This window comes from Mustela nivalis (assembly GCF_964662115.1).
Source record: "Mustela nivalis genome assembly, chromosome: 4".
NCBI classification, from domain to species: Eukaryota; Metazoa; Chordata; class Mammalia; order Carnivora; family Mustelidae; genus Mustela; species Mustela nivalis.
In genome coordinates, this window is record NC_139023.1 from 27,564,143 (window position 1) to 27,582,201 (window position 18,059).

Here is an 18,059-nt window from a genome sequence, read left to right on the forward strand (position 1 = left end):
AACTTTGGAAGGAAATGTTTCGGTTTTGCTTCAAATTTCATTATACAGTAGCAGGAACGCTTTTGATAGATTACAATCCTTTTTGTTTGGCAGTTTGAGCTGTTGCTGACTGGGTACCATCATGACCGGGAAATGACTGCTGTCCAAGAGAGAACTGCTACAAAGAGCCACCCAGAGTGTCCCCTTCCCCTTTTATTAAAAATACAACCTGTAGAGGGCGGCTGGGTGGCTCAGTGGGTTAAGCCTCTGCCTTCCTCTCAGGTCATGGTTTCGGGGTTTTAGAATTGAGTCCCACATCTTCCCTTCCTCTCTCTCTCTACCTGTCTCTCAGCCTACCTGTGATCTCTCTCTGTGTGTCAAATGAAGAAATAAAATCTTAAAAGAAAATACAACCTTAGAAAGTTTAATTTGAACTATTTTTAGCAGATGAATATTTGCAAATCTGTAAGAGTAAAGAAGAGCCAAAGAATTCTGTTCTGAAATTTGGCAACACTTTATTCCCTTAAGTTTCTCTCATTAGTGAGAAACAGAAAATACCTAGATAAATGATGACATCATTATATAGTGTAACAGATAAGCAGGACTCAGGCTCTCTATTTTAACTGGGATGGGAGAATGTTTCAGGGTATTATGGGTCCTGGGTTATTCCTCTGCCCTTAATACTATACATATAATAGAAGTTCGGTCATTAACCCTTTATTTAGGTAGAGCATGTTCCTGTTTAATTTTTTAAAAATGGCCAAAATTAACAAAACAGGAAACAACATGTATTGGAGAGGATGTGGAGAAAGGGGAACCCTCTTACACTGTTGGTGGGAATGCGAGTTGGTACAGCCTCTTTGGAGAACAGTGTGGAGATTCCTCAAGAAATTAAAAATAGAGCTTCCCTATGACCCTGCAATTGCACTCCTGGGTATTTACCCCAAAGATACAGATGTAGTGAAAAGAAGGGCCATCTGTACCCCAATGTTTATAGCAGCAATGGCCACGGTCGCCAAACCAAGATGCCCTTCAACAGACGAATGGATAAGGAAGATGTGGTCCATATACACTATGGAGTATTATGCCTCCATCAGAAACGATGAATACCCAACTTTTGTAGCAACATGGACGGGACTGGAAGAGATTATGCTGAGTGAAATAAGTCAAGCAGAGAGAGTCAATTATCATATGGTTTCACTTATTTGTGGAGCATAACAAATATCATGGAGGACAAGGGGGTGTTAGAGAGGAGAAGGGAGTTGGGGTAAATTGGAAGGGGAGGTGAATCACGAGAGACTATGGACTCTGAAAAACAATCTGAGGGGTTTGAAGTGGCGGGGGTGTGGGAGGTTGGGGTACCAGGTGGTGGGTATTATAGAGGGCACGGATTGCATGGAGCACTGGGTGTGGTGAACAAATAATGAATACTGTTTTTCTGAAAATAAATAAATTGAAAAAATTAAAAAAAAACACTCAAAAAAAAAAAACCTTAATTTTTTAACATTTAGAACAGTGCACAACTCATAACTCTATAGCTCAATTAGTTTTGCCTGGTTTTGACTATTTAATATGAATGGAATGAGACACCGTGCATTTGTATCTGGCTTCTTCCTCTTCCCCGGTGGTGTTGGGTGTGGCTTGCTCATCTCCGCTGGGGTGTTGTGTGACATTCACGACTATACCACAGCTGATTTACCAGTTTCTGTAGATGGCCATTTGGGTTGAAACCAATTTTTATCTCATAAATAACATCATTATGGACATTCATGCATGTCTTTGGATGAGGTTCAGTACACGTTTAAGCTCCAACAATGTTAGCTGTACACTTAGGAGTAGAATTCTTGGGTCGTAGAGTATGTGCACACTCAGATTTGGTTCATTTTCCAAAACGCTTATACCAAATTACACTTCAATCAATAGCATATGGGCTTTCCAGCTGTTCCACACTTTTACCCTTGCCAATATTTAGTATTCTTGTGGATTCTTGTCTTTAGTTTTCATGTTAGCCAATCTGGTTTATGTACTAGTGTTATCTTGTTATGGTCTAAATTTGCATTTCCCTGATTGCTAATTATTTTGATCAACTTTTAATAGGTTTAGTGGCCATTTGGGTACCCTCTTTTGTGAAAGATACTCCATTCAAGTTTTCTAACCTTTAAAAATGTAGTTATCTACCTTTTTCTAATTTATTTTTTCATATTCTGAATAGGAATTCTTTACAGGTGACATGTTTTAGAAATACCTTCTCCCAATCTGTGGCTTACATTTTCCCTCTCTTAAAGGGGTATATTTGATGAACAGGATTTTTATGAAGTGTAATTTGTCAGTATTTTCCTTCATGGTTATGTTCTGTTGAATAAATTTATGTCAGTATTAAAGTCATAAATATATGCAGACCATGTTATTTTTAAAACATAAAACATACCCTACTATTGGGAGGCCGCCTTTACAATTTTTTAAAAGGCATTATTCGAAAGTTCCACCAGATGGCGCTGTTACTAAGTAAAAAGAGACCCTAAAAAGGAAATTTGCTCTTTGAACTGTTTTCAAGAGGGTTATTTTTAAAAGTTTTTTTTGCCTCATTTGGCTTCTATGGAAGTGAAATATATCATAACACAAATTTCACTTCAAACATATACTTAGAGACGTGTGAGTTAGAATTGTAGCATTGGACCTATTTATTAGGGGAATTTGTTAGGCTTTTCGCTAGGAGAAGGCGTAAAGACAGGAAAGCCCTTTAGGGGTGGGAGTGGACAAAGGAGCCACAGAAGAAGTGGTGTGGGGGGAGGTGGGGGAAAACAAATGTCCTGTGCCTCACAAGTTTACTCAGAAGGACAAAAACAAATGGGGACATACATATTCTTGGGGCCGGATCTAATTTTGGTAGGTTTGGTTCAGAAAGACAAAGCTTTGCCTGCCTTTCATTGTTTCCAAGCAAGTCAAGTTCATATCTTTTTTTTTTTTTTTTAAGATTTTATTTATTTATTTGAAAGAGAGATCGCCAGTAGGCAGAGAGGCAGGCAGAGAGAGAGGGGAAGCAGGCTCCCCACCGAGCAGAGAGCCCGGTATGGGGCTCGATCCCAGGACTCCAGAACCATGACCTGAGCTGAAGGCAGAGGCTCAACCCACTGAGCCACCCAGGTGCCCCTCAAGTTCGTATCTTTAAACTTGAATTCTGGAATTACACATGGAAACGACCAAGACAGCGTTAAAAATGGTTGCCTTTCTGCTCCCCTCATTCATAAAAATTTTAACTTCTTTGTAAAGGAATAGAGTAGGTCTAGATCATTTTTGAATCTCTTCTAGCTCTAAAATTTTTCCCTACTCGTAACACGATGTTTTCTTTTTCTAGAAAAATGGGAGATCGATCCTGCTGAGCTGGCTTTTGTAAAGGAGATTGGAAGCGGTCAGTTTGGGGTGGTCCATTTAGGTGAATGGCGGGCGCACATCCGGGTGGCTATCAAGGCCATCAGTGAAGGCTCCATGTCGGAAGAGGACTTCATCGAGGAGGCTAAAGTGATGATGTGAGTATGAGCCATGCCAGATAAGCAGCATGCGGCATTCTGCTGTCATGGAAAGAACATGGGTTTGGGAGCAATCACACTTCGATGTATACCACAACTTTACTCGAGCTTGTGTGGCGTCCCTTAACTGAAAAATACATTTTATAAAGGAGAAAGAGAAATCAGACAAAATATACATATACAAGATATCTATCTATGGGTTAAAATCATGTGGAGATTCTCTGAACGCCTCTTTTCCACTACCTGGTAGTGGTCTTGCATGCTAATCATAAGGTAATATGTCAATTAATCACTCATTTACATTATTTTAGGGTAAATAATCTCCCTGAGTCATTGACTTTATTTTGCCTCTATGAATGAAAATAGGTAACATTTCAAGTTACTTTTGACTAACAGAGAAGTTGGCTTATTAGGCATCTTCTAAAATTACAAACATTAACTTGAATATTGTTTTCCATGATGCCTACTTGGCTTAACAAGCCTTTAGGGACTGAGTGCTATACTCCAGAAGAAACAATAAACTTTTGAAGTTTAGATCACTAAAAAGTTCTGTCTGTATTTTAATAAGCAACATTCAAGGACATGTGTGTATGTGGTGTGTTTGTGTATGTGTATGTGTTTGCTAAATACAGAGCAGGGTTTCAAGTTGGCAAGTGTTTTTGGTCTCCAACTTTATCTAAAATTTCATTCTCAATGTCTTTACTTTTAGAAAAAAAAATTTTAAGGATTTTATTTATTTATTCATGAGAGACAGAGAGAGGGGGAAGCAGAGGGAGAATCAGGTTCCCCGATGCAGGGCTCAATCCCAGACCCCAGGATCATGACCTGAGCCAAGCCAGACGCTTAACCGGCTGAGCCACCCAGGAGCCCTATTTTTTTTAGAATTTAATTTTCTTTCTTTCTTTTTTTAATGCATCAATCACAGTTTCCTCCCTTCAATCTGTCTCGAATTTTCATCTGAGCAGCTGCGGGCAGGAAAGGTGGAACTCAAGGAACAGGAGCTCTGTTAAGACCCAGGCAAGGAGAAGTGGCCATGAGGAAGCCAAAGCCTTGCTTGCAGGAAGAAAAGCAGAAAAAAACAGAATACGGAGCACGTAATATTCTGTACCTGCAGGAACTTGGGGAGTGCTGCTTGAACTCTTGACCCCACTTATGCAGCACGTACAGTGGAAAGGAAACTGTTCTACTTTCTCTGTGGTTGGGTTCATTTTTCTCGAATCTTGATGTTGAAGATTACATACGTAGAGTTGGTAAATATTACCAGTTGCGTCTCCGCGCTTTCAAGGGCAAAAATGAGTCTGCTAACTGGTGTGTGCTTTTTCTTCAACAGGAAATTATCTCATCCCAGGCTGGTCCAGCTCTATGGAGTGTGCATACAGCAGAAGCCGCTGTACATAGTGACCGAGTTTATGGAGAACGGCTGCCTGCTGAAATATGTCAGGGACAGAAGGGGAGCGCTTACCAAGGAGATGCTGCTGAGCATGTGCCAGGATGTCTGTGAAGGGATGGAGTATCTGGAGAGGAACTGCTTCATCCACAGGGACTTAGTAAGTCGGACATAAATCGGCCGATTATTCTCTGCATGACATTGGGAAGATTCTGACTATTGAGAATTTTCAATACTTGTTTTAAAGATTTTATTTCCATTTGTCAGAGAGAGAGAGAGAGAGCGAGCACTCACAAGAAGAGAGGAAGAGGGAGAAGCAGGCTCCCCGCTGAGCAGGGAGCCCAATGCAGGGCTCGATCCTAGGACCCTGGGATCATGACCTGAGCCAAAGGCAGATGCTTAACCAATGGGGTCACCCAAGCGTCCTAATGATTTTCACTCTTTTAAATAAAACACTTTTGGCTTAGTTTCTAAATGCTTTCCTATTCATATAATTCTCTGGGAAATGGAGCTCTTTTTTTGTTTTTGTTTTTTAAGATTTTATTTATTTATTTGACAGACAGAGATCACAGTAGACACAGAGGCAGAGAGAGAGAGAGGAGGAAGCAGGCTCCCTGCTGAGCAGAGAGCCCGATGCGGGACCTGATCCCAGGACCCTGAGATCATGACCCGAGCCAAAGGCAGTGGCTTAACCCACTGAGCCACCCAGGCGCCCTGGAGCTTTATTTTTAATGGCCCCTTGATGCTGTGGCTGAGTGAGGCGCTGTTCTAAATATGCTTTCAGCTGATTAACTACTGCACTTATCAACTCGCCAAAACTAATTTACTTTTCTTTCCTCTCACCTTCCCGCTCTTCTTCCATTACTTCCAATTTTCTTCCTTTCAACCAAGAATCAAATACGTGTTAAGGGCCCATATTGGTCAAGTGTTGTCTGGGGCATATGGTGGTGCAGATCAGGTTCTAGGGACTCCCTCCCCCCAGGTGAGGGTGGTTTGCTTGTAACAGTATCACAACAGCATTGCTAACATCACTGAGGAGGACTAGAAATGTGAAATCCTTCTGTGCTGGAATGCTCTGAACATTACAGCCTAATAAAAAAAAATTAAAGCTTGTCTTGCCCCCTGTGCCCTGTTGAGTTCAAGGGGCAGCCGAGATTCAGAACCACTGCTCCAGAAGTGGACGGCCTGGGTTGAAATTTGGCCTTTGTTTCTTGCTAGCTGTGTGATGTTGGGCAAGCTAGTCAGCTAGGACCCGGTATGAATTGCACCTTCCTCCTGTGGGCTTGTTGGGAGGATTACATGAACTACGACATGTGAGCACTTACAGTCGCTCCTGGCCTTATAGAGGAGCTCAGCAATGCTATTCCACAGCGATAGCCTTTCCATACCCATTTGGACCACCACCCTCACGGCACGTTTCCCAGACTCTAGCATGTGATAGCTATTACACAAATTTTTGAAGGGATGAATACAGCATTAATTCCCCTGACTGCGGCTCAGTCTTTCTTGACCTGATTGGATTAGAGTGTAGAGATTAGAATTCAGAACTTCGTTGGGTGATGGTCCTGGTCATTCTCTTTACTCCAAGTGGCTTTTCTCAGATTCCCCCCATCCTTGGTTTCTTCCTCCGTTGCCTTCTTTTGTGTTCTATTTTATCCATCTTGATGCCGTTTAAAATCTGCCAGCGAAGCCTGAGTCTTTTCCTCGTCAAGGGCTTAGCTTGTGGCTTGGCTTGGAGATTGTTGCTAGTATTTGTCAAAAATCTTGCAAACTGGCTCCTTCTGGCTTACCATTTTAAGTTCCTTGTTTTTGTTTTTAGACTAACTGAAGTTCATATCAGCTTAGAAGAGAAAAAAAATCTATCAAACTGTTGAATTACATGACGCTCAATAACCAATTCAATGACTTTCTTTAATGAAGCTCTCTGAAAATGGATTATTTTGGCCTCATATACGTGGTCTCCGCATTATTTAAAAACACATACTCTTTTAAATGTTGGGGTTCATCATTTAATGCCTCTTGATATAGTCTTCCTATTTATCAAAGATACTTGTTGAGAAGGATTAAAAACTTTTAAAGGAAAATATAATTATAAAAATATTAAAATTAAAATATAAAAATAAAATTGCTTTTTTACTTTTTGTTATTTCTTTGAAGAATCCTTAAAATCCATCTTGAGGGCAGATATACTGAGTCATACGTAGTATCACAGGTATTCCCTGGAAAACATGGCTGCTCATAGAGAAGTCATGTGGGACCCCAAATACAGTAAAGAAAAGGCAAATAGAAACTCTTTAAAGAAAGGCGATATTCAAATGTGGATTCTTTTCTTCTTTCCATAGGCAGCAAGGAATTGTCTGGTCAGTGCTGCAAGTATAGTAAAAATATCAGACTTTGGAATGACGAGGTACAATATATACAAATATTTTTTGTTTACTCATAAGAGGGAATCTTACATCTGTCTACTAACAAACCAAAGATGTCAAGAGCATTGCTTTTTTTTTCCTGGGGAAAATCTTGATGTGTTTGCTTGGCCTGTAGCCCTGCTTTGAATTTTAGGACATAACCCAATGTTAGCTGTGGGCTAAATGGGTGCTTTGAACTATTCTTCGGATCTTTTCAGTTACGCATAACTTAAAAATTTTCAGAATATCTCAAACTACTCGTCAGATGCATGAAGTTGAGGAAAAAAGCTTCTGTGATATATGTGTATTTCTGAAAGATAAATGAATACATTTGTTTAGCTCTGACTTTTCCATACCATTGTCATGCACGTCTATGATCAATTGTAGCGGTTGACTTTAAGACTACGACTCAAGTGCGGAAAATCTAACCTCATTTTCTGAAACACAATGCCATTGATATTTTGAGCACCCCTTCCTTCAGGTTGCCAAAAGTTCAATGCCCGTGAATTCAGAATATCTCTGACTCACTTCAGGGTCAAATTCAAATTCTATATGTCTTCTTCTCTGAATGACTTCTTCTCTGTATGACCTCATGGGGCTATGTAGTGGAGAGGGCATGTCTGGTCCTTGTTGTTAGCCACTGACAACTGGTACCCTTGCAGCAAACATCCTCCTGTTTTGTCCTTGGCTGGACATCTGCGTAGGTGGCTGCTGACTCATCCCCAATCTACTGCAAGATGTTGTCATTCTGGCATTCTCCATGATTAGAAACCCCCTGGAGCTTTCCAAGGTCCTATTTGCTTAGACACATCCACAACTATTGGCTTTCAGGAATCTTTTTGCTTTTCTTGGGGCTTGACCTGGGGAAGAGGCACAGGCTCTGTTTTGCTCTTGAATCCCAGCCACCTACTGTGGGGACTTCTTTCCCTGCCATGTAAGTGGGGCAGTGCTGGTAGGGTGCAGGGGACAGAACCCTGCCTCAGTCACCCACTACTTGTCTAATACTCCTCTCCTTGCCCCTTGTTCTCTCCCACCTCCCAGCTCCAGAGGAGATGGATGGATGGTGTGTGGGGGGGAGAATCACTCTTATTTATGAGTCTTTCTCCCCAAAATTTTATTAACAGCTCAGTCCGCCTCCTGCTGTGGAAAGCTGAGACTTTTGAAACTCAAAAGCTATGAAAAATGGCTCTTTCTCTTTTGTTTTCTATTAGTCACTCTTTCCCTTAGTAGGATGACTTCTGGTGCAATAAAACAGTTAAAGGTGGGGGGTGGTAGGGTACATGGGGGGGGGGGGAAGAGGGTGTGAGGAAGCGCTAATTAATTCAAAGCTACCACACTGCACACTCCAGGGGCTACAAGTTAGTTATCATTCTTCTCTCCAGATTCTTCTCCCCAGAGTCCCTTACTTGGTGTTTCTGCCTACAAGTCTCACAAGAGAGAGGGTTTAATATTTTTGTAGTTTTTAGAAGGAGGTGATAGTTATTACTGATCATATAGGACCATCTTAATGCATTGGACATTTTTCACATCAAAGGTATTATGTTCAGTATGCTTATTTCCCCTTTTCTCTGCCTCACAAAACACATACACATGAAGAAAAAAGTTAGACATGCAACTTTGAACTTATTTGCCATATATACATATTCTTTTAATTTCCTTTTTATAACCCTGGTTGTTAGAGCACTCAGCATGTTCCTTTGCAGAATTAAGAATTTGTCATAACCAAAATAATCAGTGGGTTCCTGATTTCAATCCGTTTTGGATTGAAGAATTGTTCTGGTTTTCTGAGACCCAAATAAACCCAACTGAGGCTTGGTTTGGGGAGGAATCACTGTATAGAAAGAATACTTTCCCATTTTGGTAACAAGAAGAGAAACTTTTAGAGGTAAAAATATTTCTCTTTTAAAGATTATTTATTTATTTGAGGGAGAGAGAAAGAGAGAGAGAGATTGAGTGGGTAGGGGTGGGGGTAGGAGGAGAGGGAGATAGAGTCCTCAAGCAGGCTCCCTGCTTAGCAGGGAGCCTGACAGGGGTCTCAATCCCAGGACCCTGAGATCACGACCTGAACCAAAATCAAAAATCGACCGCTTAACCTGTTAAACCACCCAGGCACCCCTGGTTTCTTTTTTAGAACTTAAAGTAGACTAATGGGGTTTGAATTAAATAGAACTTGGAGGTAATTAGCACAATGTGCTTTGAATCTAATGACCTTAGGTACGTTTTGGATGATGAATATATCAGTTCTTCTGGAGCCAAGTTCCCCATCAAGTGGTCCCCTCCTGAAGTTTTCCATTTCAACAAGTACAGCAGCAAATCTGATGTCTGGTCATTTGGTGAGTAAATTTGATATTTATTTGATGGAGATTGATTTAATAAAATACCAATCTTTTTTAAGCTTTGATTTCCTCGCATGATGTGGCATTCTAGAAAGGTCTTCTTGTAACTATGCTTCTGCCTTAAGTGTTCTAAGCACATCTAGGCTGTCTTTGCAACTGATACCATTCACCTTCTTATATAAGTCTACCATGCGGATCGTATCTTTTCCCAATGAGCATTTGCAGGAAAACAGTAATAGAGAGTCTACTGATCTAGAAAACAAATGCAGCCATCTTTTTTACACTACAGAGACTTGCCAGGAAAATAGATCTAAGATGTCACTGAATTTCGAGTGTAATTAATCAACTTCATTTCTAAGTGCTAAGCAACACCACCGCATTTACTTCATTACCTTCTGATTTTGTGGAATTTAGATGTTGCCTCCTTGGGAACTGTCAATTGGAATTTATATTGTGTAACATTCTTCATCGAGAAAGAGATGTTGTAGACCCCTGTCAAGTGGAGTCTGCTCTTAGAGTTGATTTTCAAAAAGTGGCAGTCAGTTTGCAATAAGCTATCCATTCTATTTTGCCCAGACCTCGCTGGATAGCTTTTTGGGTCCAGAGAGACCTCTGCACTTTCAGAAGGGTATGAATTTTATTGTCCACATAAGGTTAAACTTGTATCATTGATCTCATAGCTCTCCACTGACTTTTGGTAGTTTCAGCAGGTGACATTTTACAGTCTACGGGGGAGCAGTCAAGTTGTGAAATGAACAATCAGCAGCACAGGGTTGGTTCATGTGGTTACCGAGCAGTTAGAATTTCTGAGTTTTACCTGACCACTTGTCTCTATCATCCATGGGACAGTGAGCTGCTTAAGCCCAAGGACTGGTTTCTGGAGTCTTCTGGCTCTAGCATCTGCCTGGTCTTTAATCAATACATAATACATTTTCTTAGAAAAAGTGAATAATTAAATGAAGTTCAAATGGGAACCTTGAGGGAGTTTCACTAATCAACCAGTCAATGATTATAGAACATAAGCCCCTTCTAGATATTCTGTTCTACCCAGCAGTCTCATCTCTCAGTGGGAAGAGGGAAACACGTGACTTCTATTGGCTGGTAAACTCTTGGCCACACAATTCTGTCATTTTTCTATGGAATGGCAAAGAGGCCTGTTGATTTCAGGATGTGAAGACAGGAACATACTTAGGAACGAACATGTTGGCAGCATTTTCTTTCACTCAGGAGGCAGTCAAGACCAATGGAAAAGAAAGGCATTGTTTCCACTTGGAATATTTTCAGGTTGTAGGCCTGTTCGAAAATGAAGACACACATGGTCCCATTCCTAGATAGAACGGCTCTCATTCTGGGGGATTATAATTCAAAGGCTGAAAGAGAAAAATAAGGCCTTGCAGTTTGAAACAGTTGTTTCAGTTTCAAGTAACCTCTTGTTTACATGCATTTCGTGTGTAGGAGTTTTGATGTGGGAAGTGTTCACAGAAGGAAAAATGCCGTTTGAGAATAAGTCAAATTTGCAAGTCGTGGAAGCCATTTCTCAAGGCTTCCGGCTGTACCGTCCTCAACTGGCCCCGATGTGCGTCTATGAAGTCATGTACAGCTGTTGGCACGAGGTGAGTTCTCCCTGCTCTCCAGAGAAGGTCGGCAGCCCCAGCATCTGAGAACAGACCTGAGTGGGACAGATATGACCCCAGGACTCCACCAGGGCAGGAGAAGGAGTCTGTTTCTTGATAAGAATCCCTAAGAGCCAGAAGGGCTATTTCTATCTGAAACTCCCACTATGGAGTCATGAACCCATTTTGTTTTTAACCACGGCCATTCATCTGAGGAATTCAGAGCCTTTTTCAAATCTTCTTTGTCTGAGATTGGTTCTCCGCGAAACTCTTGATGTGACTAGAGCCTCAGCAGTGAGATGTTTCACTCCCTTTGACAACCGGTGGGTGGAAACTAAGAGTAGAGTCGGGTTTGGTAAATGTCTACACGGAAAGAGAAGGATGTTTGTATTTACTTCATTCCGCTATAAGTTGTCTTGCTTTTCCAAGGCTAACTCTAGTGGGTTTCATCTCTTTTTTGGCACTTCAGACTCCTGATATATTAGGAATAAAGGCAGAAAGTGTGCCCTGAACTTGTAATTGGGAACTTCTCTTGGGGTGGGGGGTGGGGGCGTCAGTCCAGCTTTTCTTTCTCTTGAAATGCCAACCCTTAAAAATAAAGCCAGACATGTCCCGTCTTCTCAGGGCACCGACCCAACTCACGTCTCCCCTTCATATCAGACTCCTCTGTGACTTTTGACAGCTTTCTCCTTCCAGCTGACAGTGTCTGTGGAGAAAAAACCCACAGTGGGATGAGGAGTTTCCTCCCGACTGAAAAAGCAATCACTTGATTCGCAATCCACAAGCACTGAAACACTCAGTATTTCAAGAGCCATGTCCTTGCTCACATTTTAAAGAAGTTTTAATTTTATAAAGATCCTTGATGTCTGAAAATATTTTACATATAGTGAACTGCTCTGCGAGGAAATCTTAAAAGATAGGCAGAGGTTAAGTGAGCTATCAGTAGCAAATGGCTATCTTAAGAGCTTCTTAGCAATAACAGCGTGGATAGCTTAGAAAGATATATTGCCTGTGGAACAATAGACATGTACAGGTGCATAAAATATAATAGTTATTAAGATTTCATTTATCTCTGGAGAGGAAACAGAAAAGGGAATAAATCGGAGGCTGACAGGAGGCCCGAGAAAATGATGTCAGTCTCAAATCATGGTCAGAGCATTGACTAAAACAATGTTTTTGGTTATGCTGATTTATTTGTTTGCAAAAGGTAATTTGCCTACAACTTTTTTTTCATTTGTTTATTTTCAGCATAACAGTATCATTATTTTTTTCACCACACCCAGTGCTCCATGCAATCTGTGCCCTCTATAATACCCACCACCTGGTACCCCGACCTCCCACCCGCCCCCGCCACTTCAAACCCCTCAGATTGTTTTTCAGAGTCCATAGTCTCTCATGGTTCACCTCCCCTTCCAATTTACCCCAACCCCCTTCTCTCTAACTCCCCATGTCCTCCATGCTTTTTGTTATGCTCCACAAATAAGTGAAACCATATGATAATTGACTCTCTCTGCTTGACTTATTTCACTCAGCATAATCTCTTCCAGTCCCGTCCATGTTGCTACAAAAGTTAGGTATTCATCGTTTCTGATGGAGGCATAATACTCCATAGTGTATATGGACCACATCTTCCTTATCCATTCATCTGTTGAAGGGCATCTTGGTTCTTTCCACAGTTTGGCGACCGTGGCCATTGCTGCTATAAACATTGGGGTACAGATGGCCCTTCTTTTCACTACATCTGTATCTTTGGGGTAAATACCCAGTAGTGCAATTGCAGGGTCATAGGGAAGCTCTATTTTTAATTTCTTGAGGAATCTCCACACTGTTCTCCAAAGAGGCTGCACCAACTCGCATTCCCACCAACAGTGGAAGAGGGTTCCCCTTTCTCCACATCCTCTCCAACACATGTTGTTTCCTGTCTTGCTAATTTTGGCCATTCTAACTGGTGTAAGGTGATATCTCAATGTAGTTTTAATTTGAATCTCCCTGATGGCTAGTGATGATACAACTTTTTAAGGTAATCTAAATGCCCTAAGTGCTTAGGCACCTTTAAATTTATTTATTTTATTTTTTTTAAAGATTTTTATTTATTTGACTGAGAGAGATGCAGTGAGAGAGGGAACACAAGCAGGGAGAGTGGGAGAGGCAGCATTTTCCCCGCTGAGCAGGGAAGCGGGGCTCAATCCCAGGACCCTGGGATCATGACCTGAGCCAAAGGTAGACGCTTAATAACTGAGCCACCCGGACGCCCCAGGTACCTTTAAATTTAAATGTTATCATATTATCCTTCACACACACACACACACACACACACACGCATGCACACATGCACTCTGACACACACATACTGTTTCATATGCTCTACTACCTACAGAATGTCAGCCTTCTCTAAAAACTCCAGAAATTATTCCTGAAACGTCAAGGAGAACTTGAATGTGTGTTTCCACACCCTTCAGCTTGGTCCTTTCCACTGGGCCCCTAAGGGTGGTGTTTAGGAAGCACTAAGGGTGGTGTCTCCCCACAAACTCTGCTGCCCGTGGTCTTCGAGAGAATGTGGCTACCACAGGTGGTTCTATTTCCCATGGGTTTTAAAGATGCCAACAGTGTTGTCTTTTCCTCCACATGGAGCCAAAGCCAAACCCACATCCCACGGTGAAATAGGAAAAATGTTCTAATCCTTGTGTCTGTGACCGGGGCTTTTGTTGACTGAGCCTTAAGATAGCACAGAGGGACCTGCAAAGTCCCTTATAAAAAAAAAAAAAAAAAAACATGCCTTTTGCTTTCTGACTGAAATCCTTCTTTCTCCAGGGGAGCAAGTCTAGTGAATAACTGGGCAGAACCTGAGAGCCAGGAAGTCTGGGTTCCCATTCTCTCCCAGCTCTTCTGTACCCCATGCCTATCACGGCATCCAAATAGATCTCTAGGGCAGTGCCGTCCAAAGGAACTTTCTGTGGCGATGGAACTGTGTTATGTCTGCGCTATCCAATATAGTGCTCATGCCTGGCTATTGAAGAACTGAAAAGTGGCCAGTGTGACAGAGAACAGAACTTAAAAATGTATTTAATTTTAACAGTTTAAACCGAAATGGCCTCAGTTATCTCGGGTTTGCAGCTAAAGTTGTTTTGACAGTGCTCTGTACTCTTAAAATTTCACTCATGCTTCACTCAACTACCAGGCATGCCCGGTGTGTCAGCCCAGAGAACTTTCTCTTCCATCTGTGGAGAATCGGCCTGGATCCAGGTCCCTGCCAGCGTGTCTCAGAGCTGGTATCTGAGCGACTTTCAGGCTGAGCTGACCGTCTCTGTTTCTCTTTTCCAGAAAGCTAAAGGCCGCCCTACATTTGCTGAGTTGCTGCAGGTTCTCGCAGAGATTGCGGAAACCTGGTGACCCGAACGGAATGGCAACCCAGAGGATCATCTTGCAAAATTACCACAAAAGGAAATCCTGTGTGGGGTCACTGATGATGAACACCTTCCTTTAGAGTTGCTGACTCTTGAAAGCAGTGCAGAGATCACCGGCTTTTCAAACTTTAAAATTTAAGAATATCCTGGCAGTCATTTTTCCACACGGATGTTGGAGAGGGACTTCCAAACTCTCCCCTTTTTTTTTTTTTCCTGTCCTATTTGTTTCCCAAATGTGAAGAAAGGAAAAAATTCTCCATAACATTCTTCTTAGTGGCTGCTTCTCATGAAAGTAGCCCTGAGAACCGCTTAAGGGTAGATGAAAACCTGACCCGTTACAGGGCTGAGAAAATTTCTTTTCGGAAGAGGAGTGACATTCCTTACCTCAGTGGCTTGCTAAAATGAAGACATTCTGCTAACTCATGGATTAAAGGAGCCTTCTCTGCAGAATTTAATGCTTCTGAGCTATACAGATCTTTGTGGAAAATGCCTTTTTATAAGCCACATGAATGTGAACATTCTTAAACTCTTGTATAATCTTCCTTATGTTATTTAACAAATTGGTTTTGCACATATATGATAATTTAGGAGACAGTTTCTTGTATTCCAGTTTTTTTTTTTTTTTAAATAATATAGGCATGGAGCCCAATGTGGGGCTTGAACTCACAACCCCGAGATCAAGTTTGGACCTGAGCTGAAATCAAGAGTGTGACACTTAATCAACTGAGCCACCCAGGTGCGCCACGGTGTTCCAGTTTTAAACACTGTGAAGACAAAGTTCTTTGAACAGGACCTGGTGACTTTCCTGTTTCCAGCAATACCCATTGTCAGGGTTAGTTCAGAACCTGAATTCCAATGCTAAAATCTCATACTTTGTGTGAAATTGAACGGTTTTAAAGACTTTTTTTTTTAAATGTGCAATGTATATGTTTTATTTTATTTTCCTCATAGTGTAAAAGAATGCTTATTGCACAGTTAGGTAAAGAAAAGTTATATATTTTGAAGATTTCATGTCTTTTTTAAGTTAAAGTCTTAAAAATTTTTTTTTGAGTTTAGTTGACATACAGTGTGATATTAATTTCAGGTGTGCAACATAGTAATCCAACATCTTTGTGTGTTCTGCTGTACTCACAAGGGTAGCTACCATCTGTCACCATATAATGCTATTACAATATCATTGACTATATTCTCTACGCTGTGCTTTTTAGTCTCGTGATTTATATATTCCGTAACTGGAAGTCTGTATCCCCCACTCCCCTTCACCCATTTTGCCCATTCCGCTGTCCCCTTCCCTATGACAACCATCAATTCATTCTCTGTATTTATGGGTCTGATTTTGCAAGAAGCCTCATTTGGTTGGAAAAATTACCTCCAGTATCTTTTTAGAGGATTACTTGTTTTGTTTTTGTTTTTTTTCCCATAAGAACAAGAGGAGGCAAAAACAAGATATCCAATTGTTACCTCAAGCTCCATTATTTCTGAAGTCCAGGGCTTTGAGTTCAAGACAAAGTAAGCGTAGTCATAATTAAACCTTAATTTCTCATGCATTGTTTGTAAAAGGGATTGGAAATTTATCTTTATCATTATGAGTGCTTCAGAATTCCCATTGGAAGAAGGGGGTTGCCAAAAGCACTAATGTTCTCACCGTAGGGTTTCACAATGGGAGCCTAGTCTTTGTACACCGTTCCTCCCTGTGTCATGGTTCTGCGTTATAGTCTCACTAGAATTTAAATAGCTGGCTGGTAGTAGTTGTGACTTTTACGTCATATTTCCCCATGGCAAAAATGATATATCTGAATATCCGTGGTCCTCAGTCAACGCGCACTGAAATAAGGAACATCAGGCACGAGAATGTTCAACTCTGATAATTCAAGTGCTGCGCTCAGAAATATTTGTATGAGACCCTGTGCTGTTTCTGAGACTATCATACCGCTCTTCCTCATGACTATGGGAGGTGAGACACGGCTCCTACTACTGAGACTCGAGTTCAAGTGAGATAGGCCAAAGTTTAGTGCAAGAGGGCATGAGACTATCCAACTGTAAAAGCCAAGGCCAGGGGAAAGGTTAACGTTAGGATAAACAGAAAATCTGAACACTGAAAAGTTAGGATCGACTGCAGAGCAGCTGCCGTCAGTGCAATGCAGGGAGACAGGGTACAGATCAAGAACGAGTCCAGAGATAAGTCATTGCTGGAGGTCAGATGGCAGCCGCTGGCCCATCTAAGAGCATACGTTGGGAGTGGTAGGCAAGCTCTCGCCCTTCATGATTTGACACTTCTGGAAAGTTCGAGATACCAAGAAGCAAGAGTAACTGGAGCTATCATGTCTGTAACTGAGGCTCCAGATCATGTATGAATTTGGAATGTCTTTTTTTTTTTTTAAGATTTTATTTACTTGAGAGAGAGCAAGGATGAGCAGGGGGAGAGGGAGAGGGAGAGAGAAAGGGAGAAGCAGACTCTGCTGAACAGGGAGCCTAATGTGAATCTTGATCCCAAGACTCTGAGATCATGACCTGAGCCAAAGGCACACACCTAACCGACGGAACCACCCCCAGAATGTCTTCAGACAGAGATTCAGCATTCTTCGTCTAGCAGAAGAAAAAACTTCTTTAAAAAAGGAAAAGAAAAGAAAAAATTTCCTTAAAGAAGTAGTCATACAACGTCTCCTTGGAAGGGAACTTTGTGTTGCAACCAATCTTAGTATTCGTTATTGATAGGAGTTTTCTGTGGATAGCTTATACAGTTTGGGGTGAGACAGTGCAATAAACAACCCTGGATAAGAAATGAACGGGGAGTTTAAGGGTTGGTTATGAGGGAGAGCCATTGAAAAGAGAAGACGGGGTCAAAGGAGAGAGGGGAAGTCCAGAAAAACGGAAGGAATTTGGAGGCCAAGAATAGAATATGTTCAGGGTAAATACTCACTTGGCAAGAATAGCCAAAGGATTTTTTTTTCCTTAATAAACTTCTTATTAAAGTACAATGCATGGTCCCACTATTGTCTTGGCAACGTATTTGATCGGCAATCAAATGCACGTGATATGACGATAGCATTTGATCCAGCACGATGTTTGCTCAGCTCTTTAGAGAGGCTCAGGACAGAGAAGGGCACGCATGGCCCTTCCGTTTCAATGAAGCCTCCCAATCATTCACATGCATAGAGGCTTGGGTCCCTCCTCACCCACCTGGAGTGTGTCTGATTGCTGGGGGATGAGGCCATGGTGTGTGGAGTTCGTCTTTAAACAAAGAAGCTTCTCTCTTGGTTTCCCACTGGTCCTGTGGGCCTACAACTCACAGGTCTCCCTGCTCATGTGCTGTCTCAGAGATCAGAGATTTTCACAGTGCACCAATCACATGTCCGGCCCGGAGACCCAGCATTCCCAACTGATCTTGGGACATACTCAAAAAACTGT

The 18,059-nt window shown here is 41.6% G+C and overlaps 1 protein-coding gene across 1 annotated transcript in view; it reads left to right on the forward strand.

The window, feature by feature from the left end:
* The window catches only part of TXK (TXK tyrosine kinase), a 63,812-nt gene extending 46,183 nt beyond the window's left edge, over nucleotides 1–17,629 (forward strand). Inside the window, exons 10-15 of the mRNA XM_082728384.1 lie at nucleotides 3,335–3,506; nucleotides 4,837–5,053; nucleotides 7,236–7,300; nucleotides 9,513–9,631; nucleotides 11,090–11,247; nucleotides 14,569–17,629. Coding sequence (XP_082584510.1) covers nucleotides 3,335–3,506; nucleotides 4,837–5,053; nucleotides 7,236–7,300; nucleotides 9,513–9,631; nucleotides 11,090–11,247; nucleotides 14,569–14,637 — 800 coding nt within the window. The 3' untranslated portion in view covers nucleotides 14,638–17,629. The remainder of the gene's footprint in view (nucleotides 1–3,334; nucleotides 3,507–4,836; nucleotides 5,054–7,235; nucleotides 7,301–9,512; nucleotides 9,632–11,089; nucleotides 11,248–14,568) is intronic.
* Nucleotides 17,630–18,059: the final 430 nt, after the last annotated feature.